This window comes from Chelon labrosus, assembly GCF_963514085.1.
Source record: "Chelon labrosus genome assembly, chromosome: 19".
Taxonomy (NCBI): Eukaryota; Metazoa; Chordata; class Actinopteri; order Mugiliformes; family Mugilidae; genus Chelon; species Chelon labrosus.
Genome location: NC_140352.1, coordinates 18,421,607 through 18,443,859, shown reverse-complemented (window position 1 = coordinate 18,443,859; position 22,253 = coordinate 18,421,607). Strand labels below are relative to the sequence as shown.

At 43.9% G+C, this 22,253-nt stretch overlaps 2 protein-coding genes across 4 annotated transcripts; one reads left to right on the top strand and one right to left on the bottom strand.

Moving 5' to 3' along the window:
- Positions 1-4,146: 4,146 nt before the first annotated feature.
- On the top strand, positions 4,147-6,836 carry bhlha15 (basic helix-loop-helix family, member a15). The gene is made up of 2 exons (XM_084567420.1): positions 4,147-4,743; positions 5,373-6,836. Exon 2 carries the CDS (start codon positions 5,415-5,417, stop codon positions 5,973-5,975), a length of 561 nt encoding a protein of 186 aa, XP_084423546.1. The 5' UTR covers positions 4,147-4,743; positions 5,373-5,414; the 3' UTR covers positions 5,976-6,836.
- A 128-nt stretch (positions 6,837-6,964) lies between these two features.
- On the bottom strand, positions 6,965-21,690 carry tecpr1a (tectonin beta-propeller repeat containing 1a). Of its 3 annotated transcripts, XM_084567418.1 has the most exons (25): positions 21,055-21,690; positions 18,601-18,840; positions 17,375-17,557; positions 17,145-17,267; positions 16,945-17,064; positions 15,878-16,052; positions 15,677-15,777; positions 15,264-15,365; positions 14,992-15,140; positions 14,284-14,891; positions 13,887-14,032; positions 13,639-13,794; positions 13,043-13,192; positions 12,467-12,624; positions 12,136-12,366; positions 11,734-11,830; positions 11,478-11,557; positions 11,304-11,360; positions 10,552-10,726; positions 10,138-10,273; positions 9,936-10,028; positions 9,701-9,807; positions 9,316-9,435; positions 8,267-8,414; positions 6,965-7,530 (listed from the first exon to the last, which is right to left on the bottom strand). In XM_084567418.1, exons 2-24 carry the CDS (start codon positions 18,823-18,825, stop codon positions 8,292-8,294), a joined length of 3,615 nt encoding a protein of 1,204 aa, XP_084423544.1. In that variant the 5' UTR covers positions 18,826-18,840; positions 21,055-21,690; the 3' UTR covers positions 6,965-7,530; positions 8,267-8,291. The 3 variants fall into 3 exon arrangements, with proteins under 3 accessions (XP_084423544.1, XP_084423543.1, XP_084423545.1); XM_084567417.1 differs by having other exon boundaries at positions 6,965-8,414; XM_084567419.1 differs by lacking the exon at positions 13,043-13,192 and having other exon boundaries at positions 6,965-8,414.
- Positions 21,691-22,253: the final 563 nt, after the last annotated feature.

Sequence of the window (22,253 nt, the reverse complement as noted above, 5' to 3'; positions counted from 1 at the left end):
CAGATGTATGCAGACCTGATTAGCTTAATCAGCAATGTGTGAACTCGTTTGTCAAAGGCTTGAATGTAACATTTATATTTAAAACATTTGCACCAAAGTTGTAAAGACCTTTAATGACTTCATAAACCATCCAATATTATGCAAACTACTTTTTCTCATTTTATTGACACTGCAGCAGACCTTCTGTTATATAGTCTTCATCAGTTATCTACATTATCTACTTTAAACAAAGGCCTGTGACAATGTAACAAGATCAGGGCGGGACACTACAAGGCTTAGCAAACTTTTTAACGCTTTGTACCCATAGGCTGCAGGCTATTAACAGTTCATCGTCACTTGTTGCACATGTGGTTGGTTTTGCCTACAGGCTTGGAGTGGGATGATGACTTCTTGGCTGACTGCCACTTTCAGCACGACACCCTTTCCCTGCCACCACGGAGCTGGACGGCTCCGTCCAGGCCAGAGCGTTGCTGTCTGTCCCAAACCTGCCTGTTCCTCACCTATGTCACAGAGTCAGACCTTGAGCTGTGAGATAAAGGGTGAGTGGCACACATACTGAGCGTTGATTTCCATGATGCGGCTGTGGTCAAGTGAAGCCCTTCTATCACAACGCCTGCCTTCAGCCAAAGGCCAATCTTGCTGTCACAGTGGCCTAATGTGACATCCACACTTGTTTTTCTTTCAGACCGCCAGCCTTGGTCTAATGGAAAAACTGAGTAATCGTCCAGATCGCATCTCTTCACCTCCAACTCATCTCCCCTCCCCCCTCCCCTTTTTATGATGACTCAGGGATTTTAATGGCCTTTTTTATTCTCTCTGTGCTCCAAATGGATTCAAAGCACTTGACGTTCATGACATCACAGCCGAGCAGGACTGTGCAACAGTGTATTCAGCTGTCACGGTTGTTGGTATGACACGATCGCTTACTGTGATGTGGTCATAGTTGCTTAACAGTCCTGGTACCTTTCCAGCTGCAAACCTCTCCGGATGTTGTTTTTAAAGCCAGGTTGCGTCCTTGGACCTCAACTGGGATAGAGTTAGTGTAATAGTATAGTGTCGACTTGCATCAGCAAAACGCACTAATTTCTGTGTCTGAAATCACACTTTATGTTTGAATTGTGGTAGAACAAATGATGTGCTAATCTTAATGTTAAGATATAAAGAGTATACGTTGTTTATACAGTTTGTTTTGCTCAAACAGAGCATGCTTGTGGAGGTCCTGTTTGCTTGCCTCATTACCGAAGTGTATTCAGCTCAGAATTTATCAGCAGCTGTGACAAAATAAACAGTCTAAGCCTTAGGGCCAATGGAGGCAGAAACTGAGCAAACTAAAAGTAATAGATAATGTTTCCACAGAGCACAGCATCAGCGAGGTTTGGTTGATTAGATACAATGTACCTGAGGAAGAAAGGAAAGCTGGCAGGAGCAGTCTCGGTGTTCACAAGCACATACACGTCCATGCCATGTTTCCATCACTTCAGAGGAGGTTAAATTCAACTCAAGCCAAGTCTTTGGCCTAGAATTTTAGGATTTGTGCAATGGAAACTTGCTATTCGTCCCCACAAAATGAGTGCACCACCTCAACTGCATGCATTAACCCCTAACCATAATCTTATTGTAACCTTTAGTCTAACACCAAGACTTAACAGGTTTTAAATCTCAAAGATTTGTGGGAAGAACAAGGGGCCCATCGATGACAAAATGTCCCCATAATGTTAGTTTTCCAAAAACAAGACCACACACATGCTCACACACACACACAAAAAAATTCACAGGCTGTTCAAGGACATGGAAAACCAAAACCAAAAAGGTGTTTGCTTCCAAGAGCTGGGAGCGTCCCACCTGTAGCCTGTAGCTAGCCTATATTATGTGCTATCCCAACACAAGCAACATGTTGTTGTATCATATCATGCCATACTCATGGACAATGTACTATGTTTAACTGTACACTATATTTTTTCTATTACTTCTTGTCTTTTTTCTAAAGTGTATTTTAAGTTTATAAATTCGATAGGTGTCCTTTAAGCTAACGCATTTGTGTGTCTTTAATTTGCTGCAGTAAAAGAGGAAAGCGTCAGTTATTCTGAATTATTTCGAGATGAATGCACAACAGTATGAGCCCTTCAAAGCTACGGCGATCTAGTTCCTCTAGCTCCTGCCTGAAGAAGGCCTGTCACATTTTGGAACATCACAAGGCAATATACTGATATTGCTATACTGATAGTCAGGCCTTATTTTTGCCTCTACCAAAAAGGGGTGTGGGCAGCAGCAGCTCATTGCTTTTAAAGGTACAGATGCACAAATGGCCTATTTGGAACCCGGCTGAGACGGTCAGTATTTGTTTAAAATGGGTCTGATGTGATACCTTTAAGTTAGTAGTTCCATTTAAATGTAAGATATAGGAAGCAATGTAAATGCCGGTAAAATAGTTTAGAATATATCAAAAGGCTGTAACGATTATACAGTAGATGGCATGTTGTGGGACTTTATTTACATGAGGATTATACTCTATCTCATTACCATAACACCTCCCAGTTTCTGGGGCCCACTATCTAAGGTAATAAACCCAACTGCCAACAGATGTGTTGGGCTGCCAGGGTTACACAGACAAAGTGGGATTACTGCAGATCCACACATCCATGCGAGGAAGAGCTGTGATAGTGATCATACGAGAAGGCTAATTACTATCTTCTACCATTAATTGTGTGGTATGTTTGTTGAGTTCTACTGTGGTGTGAGGCTGTTTGTCAGCCAGCTGTTTGCATAGTTCATTTCTCTCTAACTACAGAAGTAATTCTGTACAAAAACTTTAGAAACAGTTTGTCTGGGAAAAAGCAAATATTGTGACATAGTTTAAATGAGACCTGCTTCTGTGCATTCAGTTGTAGCCTGGAGGACTGTATTCAAATGCAGCAGCTGATAAGCCACAATGGAAATTATGTTAACTGTTCGGAATAGCTAACTTTACTGCTTGCATTAGGTGAAAAAGTTCAAATCCCCTCTGCTGTTTTGCAGTGAACCAAAGGCTTTTGGGAAAAGGATGACGGGAAACATAAAATAAGTCTAAACAGAGCATTGACACCTCAGTTATTGTTACCCTTTAAATCCTTGGTGTTTTGCATGTCAGCTTGAAATTTGCTACACTTGCGAGCAATGAAGTGTGAGAACCAGGAAATGCAAACATTTACCTTTAGTTTGGAAAATCCACTGTAAAGCCAAAAAGTGAAGTATTTATTTATTTATTTTTTAAAAAGACTGAATTCAATGTAAACTACTTTTATGAAGATAATATTTGCACATAATAATCTGTGAATATAAATTTCAGTAATAAAGATTTCAATTAAAAAAAAAAAAAAATCCATGGTGGTTCTCATTCATTCATTCATCTTCTGTAACCGCTTGGCCTGTGAAGGGTCGCGGGGCCATGGTGGTTCTCATTCCACTGATTTCTTTTATATTGTCTTTGTTTCATATTCAATTCTTTTCAAATCCAAATTCTGCACTTTCTGACACACATGTACTCCATTTTGTGCTATAAGTTAATTTGAAAGTCTAATTAATATATTTGTGGAGTAATGCGACTGATTTCTGGAGGCCCGTAGGTTTTTCATTTTGCTGTATTTACTTGCGGCTCAATTGACTTTGACAGATTTAAATTCTGTGAATTCAAAAACGTAATTGTGCGTCCCTGCTTTGATAAAGAATCAACTATGTTAATTATGACCACCTTCGCCATGTTTTCTATATTTTTTAGGCAGATGTTCTGATTCGTACAAGTTTATTCTGCAGAAATAACACATTAACTCTGATGCTAAATTAAGCTAAGCGTAGCACAATTGTGCTACGCTTAGCTTAATGTTAATGTGAGCGTTAGAGTTAGCGTCAGAGTTAATTAATTCAGTTTTGAGCTATCAAAATGAACCCCCTCAGCCCACGTTTTTATCTTAAAAAGAAGAAAAAAAATTCTAAAATAGTTCTGAATATCTCACAGAAGTACATCTTTTGTTTAGTTATTTACACTTTGACATTAATTGTCCCTTCCAGGGCACCGTAATTGCACATTTCTCTCAGTTATTTTAAAAACATATAACTATTTAGCATTGCTAGGAACCGTTCTGAATTAATTAATATCAGTCCACTTTCATGTACATTATTTTTCCAGTACTAGAGTGCTTTTAACTCACTTCAAGTCGTGTTAATAAAATCCTACAGCAGTGTGAAATACTGTTTCTCCTAGTCCCACTGTGCTACATACAGTATATACTGACAAGACACACACAACAACTAAAAAAAGCAATTTCCCTTGTGGATGAATAAAGTTTATCTAAGTCTAAGTCTAAGTCTAACTACTATAACACAGAATACAAAAACTATTTTCAAGAAAATAGTAATATTTTAATGCAAGTGAGCTGACTACTTGTTCCTCCACTAGCTATGATTCAAAACCCGTTTGTGTGTGTGTGTGTGTGTGTGTGTGTGTGTTTTTTTTGCAACGCATTTACTGAGGAGAGGGAGGCCGGCCTCTCTGATTGGCTGAGCAGCGCGACGTGTACATCAGTCAGCTGCAGGTAGCCCACATGTGACAGTTATCTGTGTATGTGCGCTGCACGGCGACACACTGCTGCTGCTGCCGCCGCTCTCTCCGCTCTTTGATTGACTTTATGGCGCTTATAATGCCCGACTTCATGGCGACGCTTTTTCTGTGAAAAGCTCGGGGGGAGGAAAAGTAGCTGAACTTGCAAGGTAAGACTTATCCAGCCCACCGCGCGCTCTTTCATCCACTTCCACGGTTCCTGGTATTGAGTTCGACTTTCGGTTACAACATCACGGTCGGGGGTGATTAAACTGAGGTTAGGGAAATAAAGAGTGGTGGTGGTGATGGAGAAATACAGAACTTTTTTCCCCCCCTAATCTATGCAAAACAGCTTTATCGTGCCAATTTTAATAACTGTGTATTTGATAGTATGGCTTAAAGAATATTGCATTGCTTGTGGATCCAAAACTAAAGAATATTTGAACATATATAAAATAAAAGTGACTTAAGTATTGATGAGTTGGAGCCTGTGTTTGAAGGCTTGCAGTGAGGCTGAAGAGCTGTGGGGGTAAATGTGTGCTGTTGCTGGGAGCTGGCTGCTCTCTCTGTTTTTGTGAGCGTAACCTTGAAATGGGCATTATCTCAGAGCCGTGAGGATAAGAGAGGCGTAGATTAACAGACCAACATCATGGAGTTTTCACACTGCAAGAGTCCGATTAGATACTACAGGATGCAAGGCTGTTTGAATTGGAGAGAGGCTAGACCAGGCTGAGAGGAAACGGCAAAGAAGAAACGTAAGTTCAGCTTTTGTTCTTAACGTCCCTGTCTTGTCTTCTAGGATTATCGAAGCTGTGAGATCATAAAGAGAGGAGGCAGCAGGATGAAGTCCAAAGGAAAGGCGGTGAAACCATCCAGGAGGACTTGGACTGACCCGGAGCCAGACCTAGAACCAGACACAGAACCAGGCTCCAGCGAGCAGGAGGGCTCGGAGGCCTCGGTCCGGATCGGTGGCTCCTGGAGGGGCTCTTTGAGGGGCGGGAATGGGAAAAGGCAAGGAGGAGCGGGAGGAGGCCGGAGGCGCCGGCAGCACGGCTCCAGCACCAAAGAACGTAGCATCCGGAGGCTGGAGAGCAATGAGCGGGAACGCCAGCGCATGCACAAACTCAACAATGCCTTCCAAGCGCTGCGCGAGGCCATCCCGCACGTCAAGACCGACAAGAAGCTGTCCAAGATCGAGACACTGACCCTGGCTAAGAATTACATCAAAGCTTTGACCACCATCGTCCTGGACATGTCAGGGGCCTGCCTGCCCGCCGACGGAGTCCCAGAGGCCAGCGCCGCCAAGCTGCTCCAGTGCTACCAACAGCACCTGGAAGAGGAGGGGGAGGAAGGCCTCACCCAGTACCTCACCCACATGCAAAGCTTGAACCAGCATAGCTAACAGTGAGACTCTGAGGTGGTTTGGAGACCGAGAGAAGAGCCACCAGGAGGACGGTCTCCAAGGCAAAGAGACGTGTGGATGAGGGACAACTCAAATAATGTCCACATCCTACAGTCCACACTGCTCTAGGATCCGTTCAGTGCTGTTCCAGATCATTGACCTTATACTATAAACCCACAGCAAGAGCTGGGTGGTGTAGAACTTGCCATTCATCCAAAATGTGGAATGATTTGAGAGCCATGTAAGAAGCAGACATGTAGGCCGCAGTGAAAACCAAGAGGACCGTGGTTAAGAAAAGACTCCTCTGCCACGACACTCAGAAAAGAAAGGCTTATCTTCTGCCACTCTCTCTTTACTTCTCATGTGCTACGGTTCAAGTTGGGGAAGGGACTTGTTCTCTTTTGTGTTATCTTGAGATCTTCTTGTGTGTTTTTTTTGTTGAGAAACCTGCTGAGCGTAGCCTCTAGTCATAACTGTCACCATCAGGGAAGACAGAAAGACAAGCAGCGGCCCTGAAAATTGAAATGTAGCAAGGCCGCGCGTTGCCTCGCTCGGTCACGAAGACGATCCGCCGCCAACTCGAGAGCGTCGTCACCTCTTTCCGCAGCTGTATCTGAAAGTCACAGATGATGTTATTTGCTTTTTGTGTGTGCGTGCATGTGTGTGTGTGTGTGTGTTCCACTTGTCTAAAGGCAGCATCGGGAGAAGAGAGAGGATTTGAGGAGTTTTCAATAAACACATTTATTTATTGATGGACTGTTTTTATTTTTTTGACCATGCACAAATGGACCTTACAATGATAACAGCACTGATACTGATTATTCACAGATAATACAGACACACATGTGCAATTCAAACAAATGAATGCCCGAAATGATTCTTAAAACTCTGAATTTTCCACGTTAATATGGTGTAATTACAACGGCCACGAGAATACTAACATGTCACGCTACTATATTACAGATTGATAACAAAAATATAGTGTTTTTTTTTTTTTTTTTTTAAACTGCTCAGTCATTCTACTATCATCAGGACGAAGGAAGTAAATGCAAATACAACAAACTCCTGAGAAAGGGGAAGGTTAGTTTAAGCATTTCAACCACAAGACTTTTACAAGTACCCTGCGCTTATCCCTTATTTACAACGTTAACCATTGCACATGCTCCATGACAATAAGATTTTTTTTTTATAGAAAATAACCTCATAACGGTTTTTATATTATATTTTATATATTTTGTACAAAGCAAGCAGTAACCATCATGTCAATGAAGCCAGTGCAGACCTTGTTAGAGCTGCTACAGTCCAACTAAACCTTTGTTCCTTCTAGAAACACAAACTGTCAATTCCTGTTAGTCTGACCCACTAGAAGAAACTGAGGCTTACAGTGTCATGGGTTTTAGAGTGTTTGTCTTCTTTTTATAAGCTTTTACAGTGATTTCTTCTACTTGTTGAGTGTAACAACCCCAACTTTTAGCTTCAAAGGTCATTAGCAACCAGTAGGTGACGCACAGATCCTTATTTTTCTGAAGTCTGTGTTGTTGTTTCTTACAGCAATCTGAAACATCAGCAGATAAAAGACGTAAAGTGAAACATGGATAAAAAATTGTTTGAATTCACCCAAAAAGGACAAGCTGAAACAAGGGCCACTGGACCTGTAGGGTTTCTTGACCACGTTTCAATGCCCATCCAAGTAGCTTCTTCAGTTCTAAAAGATTAGTGGGGAGTTGGGGTTTTAAAAGGAACCCAACAAGTCCAGTTGCCCTTGATTTTGGGATATACCATGACACAAATGACCAAGCACCTTCACAGACATATCTGGATTCACATTATTCAGCCTTTCTGATGGTAGTTCAGCAGGTATGCAACAATAGTTAATTCTTTACCTTATTAAAAAAAAAAAAAAAAAAACAGAAAAAAATTAACTTTCACCTTCACCTTGCCCTGACGAGGTGTTCTGTACGCACAAAATCACAGAAACTACAGTTCTTCATGAATAAATAAGAAATAAAGTGTAAGACCGTGGAATTCAGTGTCACTGACAAGAGCACAAGCAGATATTTACAGAGAAATGCCCAAAACAAGGAAATGTATGCTCAGTAAAATGAAACATATTCAGGTCAAAAGACTACAGGAAGTATTTAGACAGCGAGAGACATTTTCAGCATTTAACCGACAGTTTTGATTGTCCAAATGTTCCATCAGGGGATGCGAAGACTAGTCTGGACTTTAACTATCATTGACCTAATTCTGTGTTAACAGTAGAAAGAAGCGGTTTTCAGATGGCTACATACAGTATGTGTGCACAAATGTGAGAGTCTAACATCCCACAGCGTTGCCGTTGACCTCCGAGCTCCGAAGGGACGAGTCTGTTAGAGAAGGAAGATGGATGCGGGGCGGCTCTATGGAGTTCCCTCTCACTGTGATGTGGTCCCACCCACCCTAAAAAACACAGAGGGGGAAACGTAAGCTCCTGGTGAGTCTGTTTGTTTGGAGTAACCATATTTACTGTCTGAGCACTTAAACAAACTCATTTGAGCGTTTGACTTCATTACAGTTAGACACGCCTCTTTGGTGTTTTATCTGCTGTAATTTGAACCTGGAGGTTTACATGGGATTGTTGCTTTGTATTTCTTCAGTGAGCACCTAATATTTACATGACTGTTGTTATTTAAAGAGACAATGAGGAAGACAGATGTTGCAGGTTGATTCTGATTGTTGTGTTCTTAAGCTGTGACACCTTAAGCATACATAAAGGCTTTTATTAAAGACTAATTATCATCAACGTACTGTGTCAGTTTCTGTGATTACAATGTGCCTTTCCTATATTTTCTAATTAAAGTCCAGCAAAACTCAAAAGGGTCACGCTGGGTAAGACAAGATCATCTTAGAGATTTTCATTTGAATTAATGTCTATTCAGTCACGATCGCTAAATGAGTTAGCAGAATGCTAAGAGCCTATGTGAGTGCTATAAACAGATATATGGAGATGAATTCAAACTGCTAAATCATTGTCTGGTAATAGCTGATGGGTCAAAGACAGTAGCACTGAGGGAAATTGGATATTTGCTACTGCTGCAGCTTTGCATTAGAATTATTTAACTGGCAAAATGCGAGCTGACTTTTATTATGAAGAAGTCACAGGAAATGCTATGGCTTTTGTCAAACTGAAATGTTCCTGGGATAATGGAACAAGCAGGAGCAGCTACAGTGAGCTGTTAGATGAAGAGCTGCACACCTTCGACTTTTCAGAGAGGCAACCATCTCATTTCACTGTGGACTGAAATGTTCGAGATGTTCCTCTTCAAACCTCATAACAGTGTCAGAAAGTGTGTTGCTTTACCCCAATGCCGTAGTCCCACGACTGTCCTTTGGGCTCCATGGGTTGGACTCCGAGTCGATGGCATACTGTCCCACAGCTCAGACTGTGGCTGCCCTGAACCTTGTCTGCTATGATCCACACCTACAACCCCACAACAACAACAACATAATCACACACAAAACATCTAGCAGGAATTCTTGATAACCCTTAATCATTCTTTAAAGATGCACCACATCTAGGTTTCTAGTCAACCCAACAAATTACATGAGCTAATGTCTCTAACCTGCCCACAGCATTCCCACGAGTGACACCTTTCTGTCTGTGATGCCTCATATAAAGTGGGACAAAATTGGCTGCACAATGAAAGGCCCAAAATGTAGCAGGCATGGTGCATCCTGATACTCACCTGGTCTAAAGGCCCCAGAGAGACTTTCCGCACGTTGTTGGAGATGTGTTCCCAGGAGGAGCCCTGAGGGTAGCTGGGGGTCACACCTTGACGGTACCACAGGTTGCCTGGACAGGAAATGGCCACATCAAACCGATATAAAGTCACTCAAATGCATAGATGTTTACCTGAGAATTTACTAATAAAATGACACGTTCATAAAGTTAAGCTGTAAATACAAACGGAGCAGCTTTACCGTTTTCGTCTACAGTGAAGACTGATGTCCTCCCAACAGATACCTGCCTCAGCTTCTGTTTGGCTGGAGAGGGGATGTGGTACCAACAGTCTCCTGCAGAGGGAGACACAACACACACATATTGTTAAACGCCTGTGAGGGTGAAAGTAATTCCTCCTCCGAGGCACAGCAGACTTCTTCAGAAGTAGTTTCTCCCACTGACCGGCTGGGCTCTGTGGTGACACGGATCCCCTGTAGAAAGCAGAGCCATCCCTGGCAATGGCCCAAACCTGGCTGGCAGCACCGATGGAGATGGACTTGAAAGGCTGGTCAGTTCCCACGTGGAGCCACGAGGATCCCTGAGAGACGAGGAGGAAGTTAGCAGTTACTTCTCAAGTATGTTTTTTTTCCAGTGTATTGGTTTTTATTCACGTTTAAAGACAGAATGAATGAAAACAACATACAAATCAGTACCAAATAAATCTATGAATCTCTGCCTCATTGCTTATTTTTCTTTGGGTATATGCAGCCATAAGCATTTCTCTGGCACACTGATTAAACCGAGATAGTGTTTTTACTGTTGGCTTCCCAAAAGGTGTCAAACTAGTATCTACTTGTAAATTATGTAAAGACTCACGGCAGGTGTCAGCGCAGTGACTCCCAGCCGGCAGAGCACGTCTCCCTTGTTGCTGATCGCCCACAGAGGAACCACGTCCATGGTGCTCTGAGCTGCACATGGCAGGATGGTCACATCACTCAGCGGGATGGGTGGAATTTCTTGCCAAGGTCCTGTTGTGTTTAATTTACACTTCCTGCACGGGGGGAACAACCACAATGCTCACTCAATGTCCTGAAGAAGAATATGCGGTGTCAATGGCGCTGCGGCATTCGTCTGTGTGATGTGCAGCAAACGAACAACCCGGATAAAACCCAAACCTTAAAGCAACTCCTGTGTTCTGTGAAGTCGAATCACTGTTTTTTTTTTAATGGAGTCTAGTGAATTTGAAGAACACATAGAACAATATAAGAGCTTCTGTTTCCTGTAACTCTGTGAATGCTTCGTTTCTGCACTTCTCTGCTTCTTCATACTGGGAGTGTGATAACCATCACCTACTGCAGGGGCATACACCGATTATGTATAAGCACCTAACAGCTTAAAGATTTATGACAAATAGAAATCTCCTGTCAGTTCATCCAGTTAATTATTGACCTCTGATCAATCAACATCTGTACTTTTGCTCCCATCTGACTGCCCCTACTCACTGACACACAAACAAACAAACAAACAAAAACTGTAAATGTCAAGTATACTGGCTACTTTCAGACCACTGTGTACCTGCTGAGCAAATATTGCAGAGACTAATATGCCAGTGTTGCTTTTTATAGTACCTGGCCCATCGCCTGCGGCGCACAAAGTCCTTCATCGTTTTATAGCCGTGATAGGACCTGCATGGAGACAAGGGAGGAAGCGAAAGAGTTAATTACAGGAATAAACAGATAAAGTGATCGCTCGAACCAACTGACGTGGCAGGTGGATTTAAAAAAAGGTCAAATGAAACTTACGCTGGAAAATCAGCTGCATACTGCCAGCCTTCTCTGTCCGTGCCTCCAGAGACACTGTAGTCGACGGCCCAGTCTGACACCTGAAGGAGTACGGGAAGTGAAACACTGCATTTTTGGCCACACAGGATGTCTGTGACAATTTGAGAGCAAATTCGGATCGTTTCCGATGATGGCGGTTAAATCTATTTATCACATGATGAGTTTCAGATCGCCAAAGCGAAAATTTCCCAGCGTGTGCGTGTGTAGCTCTCCTTACCCATGTCCACTGAGGGGAGGGAGGTTTTGTATTTGTTTTTGTGCACTCATGCAGTCCTGATGCATCACTCCACATGAAGCGGTCTGTTGGTAGACCTCTAAAACAAAGTAAAGCAATTTTAAATGAGTCAGAAATGATGTGTCAAATGAATGTAGAATAAAACAAATCAAAATGTGATTCAGCTGAAGGTGTTGGTATCAGTCACATGACAGTATAATGGTACAGGCTGTTCTTCAACATCGCTCTGCTTTTGTAAAATCAAGTAATCACTACATCTGGCCTGGCCTGGGAAAGCCTCCCGGAAGAGGAGCTGAAATGCGTTGCTGGGTTGAGGGATGTCTGGAAATACTCAGGAATAAAAGTGGATGGATGGATGAATGTAACGCTGACTGAGTACCGTACCTGTTGGTGTAGCCGGTGACAGGGTTCCACCTCTGGTTCTCATAGATGTAGACGCTCTTGACATCCGTCTGTGTGTAAATGTTATCTGTGCTGCTGGCCAGTCCCTGGAAGAAGCCTCCTCCGTAGCCTCCAGTGTAGATCCAGGCAGTGTGGTCACAGCCAATCCCCCACACTATCCCGACACCGTTACATTCCACTATACGCAAGTGACCCCCCACCTGCCGCCAGAACCTGCACGAGAGAAAAAACAAACTCATATTTTCCCATCCTCATCTAGCAGAAGGTTAGCGTCACTTTCTTTCTCCAGCGGCGGCGTCTTGGTTATTCTTACATCTGGTCGCAGGGTGTGGGGTAAGGCGTAGCTTCTAGGGCAGGAGAGGGCTCACTGACAAAGATGTCTCCTTTGCAGGTGACGGACCAGATGGCCTGTTTGGAGGGAGGACCCTGGATCCCCCTGGAGTCACAGCATGACACACTCAACAGTGCCAGCTGGAGAGCGAGAGGGAGGTGAAGGAGTCCAAGAGGGAGAGAGACAAATGAGAAGTCATTAGAAGCGGCACAACGATAAATAGTAAAGACAGTAAAATATGGGCAAATGCTATGATTTCAAATTAATTGTTCGTGATGATGATGAAAAGAAGTCATCATCAGAATTATTATGAGGCGCTCATCAAACGTTCTATGTCTCACTACAGCCTGGAGAAAGTCCGTGAGCACAACGTAAAAATAAATTAAGTTTTGGTGCAGACCGTGAATTGACAGAAACTATTCATTTTTACGTGATGCACATTTTTGGCACTCAGCGACAGCGGACAAGAACATGGGTTCAGGGATTCACGGTGTGGACGTGATGGCAAATACACAGTACAAGCTTTGTTGATTTGTGTTTTTGTTTTTACACACGCACCCAGTCGTGCATTTCCAGCTCTGTGGCAGCTGCCAATCTAATCGGCCACCTTTGTTTCGTCCGCTCAGGGGTGTAGATGGCGAAGGTGTGTTTGGAGTCGTTCAGCACAGGAACCAGGATGGTCACTTCATTGACGAAGGCATGCAGATACTGGAGGGAGTGGAAGCAAGGAGGAAAGAGGAGGAAATTGTAGATAGAAAGTTAAAAAAAAAAAAAAAAAAAAAAAAGAATATCGGCTTTGTGGTTATGTGGCAGCCAGGACAGAAAACACAGCATGGACAGAGAGGAGTCAGAGAAGATTTCACTGAATCCGGAGAATTAAAGAAGTTAATCTGGCATTGCAATCTTTACTAAAACATCACCAAAAATCTATCGTTAGCTTTTAAACATGCTATTAAAGCCTGAAAATAACTTAATCTGCAAGCAAGAGTGGTTGCAAACACACAAACAGAAAGGAATTTAGTTGCCTACAAAAAATATTCACTAGTAATAACATCTGCCAAAGGACAGATAATAAAACAGAACATAACAGTGCATTAAGAAGGCACATTCATACGTTAACATTTTATTTATATCATGAAACCACACACACTCACCTTCTTCTCCTCATAATGATTGTAATAGATGAACAGGATGCCGTCCTTGTTGCCCTCTGGTCCCGAGAACTGCTCAAAGGCAAAATGCACATCTATCCACTTGTGCGGCTTCCAGTCCCTCCACCACTGCATGGTTCCCTTCTTCACCCACACAGACTGCAACAGGAGGATGTGTACAAGTAAAGGAATGAAAGATCATTAATGAATGACACAGATGGAAAGAGAAAACAATCCTATACCACTCGTACCTGTTCTATGGCTTGTTCGTAGTGTCTGAAATTATCCATCTCTCTCTTGCTCCTTTCACTGAGCTGCTCGAAGATTTGTTTCCGCCAAGCAGCCGTCTGGGCCGGAGTGACTGACAGACTCAAGGACTGGACCGACTGGGCCAAAGCTGGATTAAGAAATGCAGACGCACCATTAGCCAACATCATCACAGGTTTTCTGCAAATGGAATTAACCGAGCTACCCCCGACTAAGATGTCACATGACTAGTTACTCTTCTGTGTGTTCTGAAACTCGATTAAACTGAATAATCTGTGTAATGACATCTCTCTTTTACCTCCAAAACTGCCACTAAATCAACTGTAGATCAAAAATCTAACCGTTCAACAAATTCCAGATGAGCTACCTCCATAAACTTACACGAAGTGTTCAAAGCGTTAAACCAGTTGAGCTGGGAGTGACTGTCCACTGAGCAACCTCCTCCACTGACCCACGCCCACAGAGGGCGCTCATCAGCCCCATACGGGTCCTCCATTGCGAGGTGGTATGTGGCCACTGACGACAAGCTGCAGGTGTCCACCGAGTCCGGTACCACTCCAGCCTGAGCCTGGTGGCTCTGTGCTTCCTCCAGATCCACATTACTCCACTGTGGATCAAGAGGACCTCCTGACTGGCTAGGGGAAAGAGCGACAGCAGCTGCGGGAATGCTGAACTCTCCTTCTCCGGGGATGCTCTCCTCTTCCAGGACAGCAGGAGCGGCAGATCCAGCTAGTCTTGAGGTCTTTCCCGGGTCTCGATCAGAGACGAGCTCCGAGATGAAGCTGTCGCTGGTGACCTTGGGGATGCGGGGTTTAGGCGCTTCAGTGGACGGGTCAGAGGAGCAATCTGTGGGAGCATCGGTGAATGACTGCGGGGAGGTGGAGGTGACAAGGCAGCTGGGTCCGTCTGAAGATCCTTTTTCTCCGTCTGATTCCAAATCACTCACTGATGACTGAGCTTGCACCTCACCACAGAAAAAACATCCAGCACTGTGAAACAAAATGAAAGATAGAATCAATTTACTGTACGATTTTGCAGAAATCATAACTTGGTATGAGACTGAATGAAGAATGTGAGTGTGTTATCCACCTCTGCAGGCTGTTTGCACTTGCGCTGGAGTGTGATCGGTCTCCGTCTCGGGGAACACTGATCGCCCTCCAGGTTTTCCCACTCAGTTCACTGGAGGTCACACCCTGTCTGAAGTACACGGCCCGATCCTCACAGCCAATAGCCCACACCTACACGCAACAGCAAGACTTTCAGAAAACCTTAACGTGACTTGAGGACTAATAACCTATTGACATGATGCTTCCTAACAGTTATATGCAGGATGCTGTTTGTTCGATGCAGCCAGAAATCACCTGGTCGTTCAGTCCCACGTTGATCATGATCATTTCTCCAACCATGCTGATCCAGCCAGAGCCGCAGGGGTTGTGAGAGTTCACACCGCGCCTGAACCACACCTGGGAACGCAGGGGAGCAGTCGATAACTTCGATTTCTACTTGAGCTCTTCCACAAACTGTTGAACTGAAACTCAACATGTACCCAAACACTACGGTTAATACCTATTAGGTCATAGTTTATCAGAGTAGTCTGTTCCTCTTTGCTATGGCAGTTTTCTTGTTTACCACATGGTAGCTGCCAAATGAGTCAATCCCAGAACAAGAACAAGTCCAACTCTGGACTGAGCGCTCAACATTTAACCTTTAATATATAATAGTTTGCATAGGCCTATAGAGACGCTGTAATCCAATATATTCAGCACTTTCTTACTTTGTTATCCTTGGTTACAGCCCAGACAACGTTGCTGCCCACAGCTACATGTATAGCTCCCACATCAGGGCTGGGAGACTCTACCACTGCCCAGGAGGTGCCTGCACATCAGCAAACGTTATTCTCAATACAGACAATCAACTCAATCACACACACACAAAAAAAAAAAACATCCTCCTGCCACTAGTGAGCCTTGTGTACCTTTGGGGCAGTCTCTGCTGATGCCCTCCCTGACAATGAGCTGCCCCTCCCACAGCACGGCCCAGACCAGGTCCCCCGGGCCGCAACTGATCTGGACTACTTCCCCAGGGAGAGGCACCTCCTCCCAAAAGGAGCCCTCAGGATTGTGGTGATAGATTCCCTCTCTGAACCACACCTGAATGGAGAGAAGTGGGGGGTTGGATGATCAGGAGTAATGACATGACAGCAACAGTTTGAGTCCAGTAATGCAAATGCAGTTGTTTATCTGATGGGATGAGTCAAACAACAACACAAACACACATCCTCAGACTGCGGGTGGGTATACTAGGCTCCATTAGGTGAGACTGATGTATTACATGATTCATAGCAATAAAAGGTTTTATTTGAAATAGGACAGGTTTTAAAAGCTGCATGTCAACCAAACTTTAACTATACAAATTTCAAGATCTGCTTTCATAGTTGCACTGCCTGGCCAAAAAAAAAAGTTGCCACCAAAAGTTACACACTTTCATATTTGTCTCATGCTCCGTGAACCACTCTTTCACAATTTCAGCCCGATGAATCCTGTCATTGTCATGTTGGAATATGCCCGTGAACATCAGGGAAGACAAAAATCCATTGATGGAATAACCTGGTCATTCAGTATATTCAGGTAGTCAGCTGACCTCATTCTTTGGGCACATAATGTTGATGAACCTAGACCTGGCCAACTGCAGCAACCCCAGATCATAGCACTGCCCCCACAGGCTTGTACAGTAGGCACTAAGTGTGATGGGTGCATCACTTCATCTGCCCCTCTTCTTACCCTGATGCGCCCATCACTCTGGAACAGGGTAAATCTCAGATCACATGACCTTTTTCCATTTCTCCCCTATGCTCCCTAGCAAACTGAAGCCTTTTTTTTTTTCCATGTGGGGACTTTCTTTTTGGCTGGGCAGGTGTGTGTTTTGCTTCTATGAACTGTACTGTATAGTTATATAGACAGTACATACTGATCTGGAGACGATGTGCTCTTCTACTGCGGCAAATAGCTGAAAGCGTGTGACTGTGTGCATGTTTAACAGTACCTTCCCCTGCAGAGACACGGCCCACAGTGACAGCTGGCCCCTGGGCTCCTCATTGATCTCCCAGCCTCCACAGGTGATGTCGCTGAAGGGATCCGGTAGACTGGTCTGCTGTGAGGGGATCTGTGAGCACACACAGGAAGAGCTACGCAGGTTAACAAACTACCGGCGACACACCACCCTGCTTATTATACGACACCCACCTTAGCCCAGGTGTCCATGGCTTTGTACCTCCTGTAGCGGAGCCATCGCCTGCGACGGACACAGGAGTTCCACTTCTTGTCTTTGGTGTAGGTGGCAGGGAAATCGATGGCATAGTTCCAACCCTGCAAAAAAAAATAACAAAATAAAACGACCCTCAATCAAAGTCAAGGCAGGAAGAACGAGGTACTGAGGGGATGCACAGGAGACTCCAGAAAACTCCAACACTCACCCCTTTTTCAGTGGGCTCTCCCTCGAAGTTTTCATCCACGTACCAGTCACCCTCCCACTCCCAGCTGCCAGAGGGAAGCTTAAAGCTGTCCAGAAGTTGGTGCTGCAGACCTGTGACATCGCTCCACTGCCAGCGGTCGCTTGGGAGCAGACGCTCGGAGAAACCATCGACGGGATTCCACCGCTGACGCGAGCAAAGACAGAGATGTGGCGTTAAGCTGGGTACAGCAGTTCTGGGCTGAGTTGCAGGAAGAATCGAGTGCAGACACTGCTCTTTGCTGAGGTTTGTCCCAGATTATAGAGTAATGTGAGGGGTTTACAGAGTACTTTCATCGTGGCCAATGAGACAAAAGCCTCTGCAAAGACACAGAGCAGCTGATGGTGATGTCAAGCAACCCTTAACATTCTAGCCCTCTAAGCTAACTTTATCGAGCACACTACTGCTGACTGCTGCCCGTTAAATTTCACCTCCAGTTCTCACTGAATAACAGAAAGCCTACCCAACCCATTTTTCATCCACACACTTTTGCCATCTGCTTTTTTTTTCCCTTTCACCACAAATAACAAAGTCACAACATATTGCTGCACTGCATTCTCGGTTCTGGCCACATCTGCTTCCCCATGCCCCATCACTTGAGATCACGTGCACTGCTTCCTGATTGCTCCCCTTATCATAGCAGTCCTAATAACATCCTGTAGTTGGAGATTAGAGAGAAGAACATCTGAACATCTTAATCCAGGAGCTTTTCCTTCGAAACTTGCTGTGATTAAAAATGTACTGCCACTTTGGGTTAGAAGTCACAAAAGCGACCACAACGTTGACCCGATGCACTCAGTCTGACACTGCTGTGTGGCAATGTTTCTGAAGGTCAGACGCACTCACACACGAGGAGAATAAATGAAGCTTGTGTTTTTTTCTATTTGTGCTCCACAAGCACTACGTTTAATTTTTGCTTAAAACAGGTATAACAGATTTCTAATGTTTGCTTGCGGGAACACACACCTGACTGGGTCAGGAGTTTGCAGCAGAGGAAGTACCGTATGAGTATGCGTTACTTACATTTTCAGTTCACTCAATGGGGAACTTGGGAGTTTTCAGTTTTACTTGTGCAGGGATATTCCCACACAAGTAATCATAGCTTGTTTTATTTCTTTATTTCATCTGAAATTACTTTTTTTTTCTGAAGTAAACTCTCCGTAAAAAGATGTAAGCTAAAAGAGACCCACTTGGTTCTCGTAGGTCTCCTCTTGGTAGCGGACGGGCAGGTCAGAAGCGTGGACATTCAGGTAGATGCTGTTGTCGCAGGCGATACCCCAGCAGCACTGCTGAGCCGACGCCACCCGCTTGAACTCCATCTGGGCATCGCGGCACTGCTCCCACTGCTGCCCTGCTGTTGACAGGCTGTAGACCCGCCCGTACACGTCCACCGCCCAGAGCAGGGAGACGGGCATGGCTGCACCTGGAACCTGAGCAGGGGGAAGAGAGTGGGCGAAAGCTGCATCATTATGGATGCATCAAGTTCAATTATTCAGATTATGACGTACTTTATATTAAAAGAGTAATAACAGCTGAGAAAGCATGGACATGTCCCTCTAAATGGAAACATAACCTGGAATAAATACCCATTATTAGCGACGCTATGGTTGTCATCACTTGCTCCTGCACAAATATGACTCACTTTCAGCATCAACCTGGTTTTTGTACAAGCAACTGCAAAAAAGACTAATATCTGCCTTCCTCCACAGATGAGATATTGTCAAGACTTGTGAGTGTGTACAAAGAGAACCGAAGGACCAGCACACGAGAGAAACAGCAAAAAAAAAGCATCTTTTCACCAATAATTAGCAGATACAACTCAGCTCACAGACCAGCCGTAACAAGATCAATAAGCATGAGTACAGACAGAGAGTGCTGAGCTCACAGAGGTGATCAGCTCCACATCTTGGCTATTTCACAGTGATGGAGGTGGATTTGTATTGATTGATTGATGGACTCATAAACTCTTGCATGCACAGAGGAATCCCACATGAATCCTCTCAGCAGGAAAATGATTCAAACCCACCAGCCGTCTGCTGAAAGATTATTTTGCAGAGTCAAAAATCAAAGCCTTAAAATAGAGCGCTGACCTCAGTTGTGTGTAGTCAGACCGTCAGTGCTTGTGAGTGGGTGAACTGAAAGCTCTGCTGCCTGGAGGAAACTTTCATCACAGCTGTTACAGGAAGCGTTTGACCTTATGCTCAGACTCTGACAGACAGTTCGGCAACCTAAAGTACGGCGAACTAAACACTGCCCAAATACTCTTCATGTCTACATTCATGGATTTTATAATTTCATAGATCTCAAAAAATCTTTTTTAAGGAGGTGTAGTTGTGTCAAAAAAACATCTTAGTTTTAATGATATGTTACGTAATGGAGTAAACATCCTGCATTTTTAAGTGTCTGATACAAAAATGTGAGAACACACAGTGCCATCAGAATTTGCCACAGACCAGTCATGGTGCCCGCTGCTGAAAGCATCTACAATAGGCATGTGAGCATCGGAACTGGACCACGGAGCAATGGAAGAAGGTGGCCCAGTCTGATGAATCACACTTTCTTTTACATCATGTGGATCGACAGGTGTGTTTGAACTGCTTAACTGGGGAACACATGGCACTGGGATGAAGGCACTACGGGGAAGAATACAAGCTGGCGGAGAAAGTGTGACGCTTTTAGGTAGATGACATGTACCATCTACCTAAACAAGCTACAGAACATGAACACTCTTCGATCGACGCGGAAAATACCAAATGACAGTGGCCTCTTTCAGCTTGATAATGCACCCTGCCACAAAGCAACAATGGTTTAGGAATAGTTTGAACGCAACAACAAGTTCAAGGTGTTGACTTAGCCTCCACGTGGGCCAGATCTCAGTCCAATCGACCAATCTGTGGGATGTGCCGGGCAAAAAAGCCAGATCCATGGAGGTCCCAGCACTTAACTCGGAGGAGTTAAAGCATCTGCTAACATGTTGATACTACGACACGGATCAGAGATCTAGTGGAGTCTCTGCCCTTGAAGAGTCAAGGCTGTTTAGGGTTCAAAAGTATTAGGTAGGTGGTCTTAATGTTCAAAATGATGAGTGTGCCCAGATAACTGCTGCATAGATATTAAATCTGGGCTGCAAGAGCTGCACACAATAATTATATTCATTTCCTTACACCACATTCTACTCAACTTCTCAGGTCAGACCCAAAGCCTTCATATCACCATGATGTTATTGATACAACTTCTACACCCACAGCCTTCATAGTGTTCAAGGATGAATAGACAGATGTGACAAGGCAGTGAATCTCGTCCAGTGTTTGTTACAAGTGTTTAAGGGTAGCAACCTGCAGAGACGAAGCTGCTACGAAGGTGTTTCCTCTATCACTTACATATAACACACTGCACATTCAACACACACGGATGACAATAATAATAAAAGGCCTGCATACACCCTGAAAGCCCCACACAACCATGACGGTACGAAAAAGATACACAGGAATGTATCTGCGATGTGCCGTTTCTATATTAGCATTGTGTCGAATTAGCCGACACTAGCTTTAGGCTTTAACGACAACACTTAGCTTGTTTTTGGTTCAGGCTTACAGGCTTAGCCCTCTACAAATAGCAAATTAACAGAGTTCAAGCACACCCACCGGGAGCCTCCTCTCATCAAGTGTCAACGGGCCCTGGTGGGACGTCTCCGCTGTTCATTCAAGCAGGCGTCAGTCGGGGATGGGTGGACAGCCGTCTAATTCATAGTGTGTAAGGTGGCTGCTGATATTTCTCACCATTATTTCTCTCCTGTGTGAAACAGGAAGTGCTGCTCTTTTTTCTTGCGCTCCCATTGGCTGTTTACCCGGCAGCAGGGGTTCATGGAGCTGAAGTCCAGCAGAGGGCGCTGCTGGCTCATATTTCACTGCAGCAACTGAGGAAGAGGAAGAAGAAAATGAATAAACAAACACTCCTGTATTATAGGTGACCTTTGCACAGGAAGTTGTATACAGTCAACGGTCAATTCACAACACTGGAGAGGAAAATCTAAGCCTTCTCCCATTTTTATATCTAATTATTGTTACGGCATAGGCTACTTTGAGTTTGCAGTCATAATATAGGCTGTGATCAGTTTGTCATCACATATTAGAGCCTGCACACACCATGTGTTTCTATTGTGTGGGTGACTGGCTGGTTGGCTCAGGCTGGAGACTTGCTGCAATTTCCATCATCATTAAAAACATACTACCACCATCATTATCATCAGCATAGGAAAGTTGACAGTGTAATCAAGGCTCATATTTCCTGGGTGCCACTAGCCTGGGGGGTACTTTATCCCTATTCAGTAATAATTTACATAAATCAGGACATTTCTTTCAATAAACTACTTATTTTTGTGTGTAAAAATACATTAACTTTAATAGTTTCACATTTGTATTTTTAAATAATTTAATTCCTGTATTACTTACTTGAAGCTGCATCTACTTTGTGCCTCCAAATGCACTGTGTCACATTTATTCACATTTTAGGGGTCGAGAGTATTTTATGCACTGCAGTTTAGCAGACTAATGCTGCAGATGAGCAGCCACATTAAAATCCATGGGGGAAAAAAATCCTCTGTCTGTGATCCACGTAAGAAAGACCTGGCTTGAGGTTAAAGATTTCTTTGTATTGCACAGATAGATGCAGCTTCTTAATGTGACAAAAAGGGAAGTTTTCAGGCTTAGATTTTTGAGCCTTGATGGATAATGAAGTGACATCTCTGAAATTAAAGATTGTAGGTTAAAAACCCCAAAATGATGATGGATGTTATTAAATGTTGTAACTAATTGCATCTGATCCTGAGGCCTCTGGGCATCTC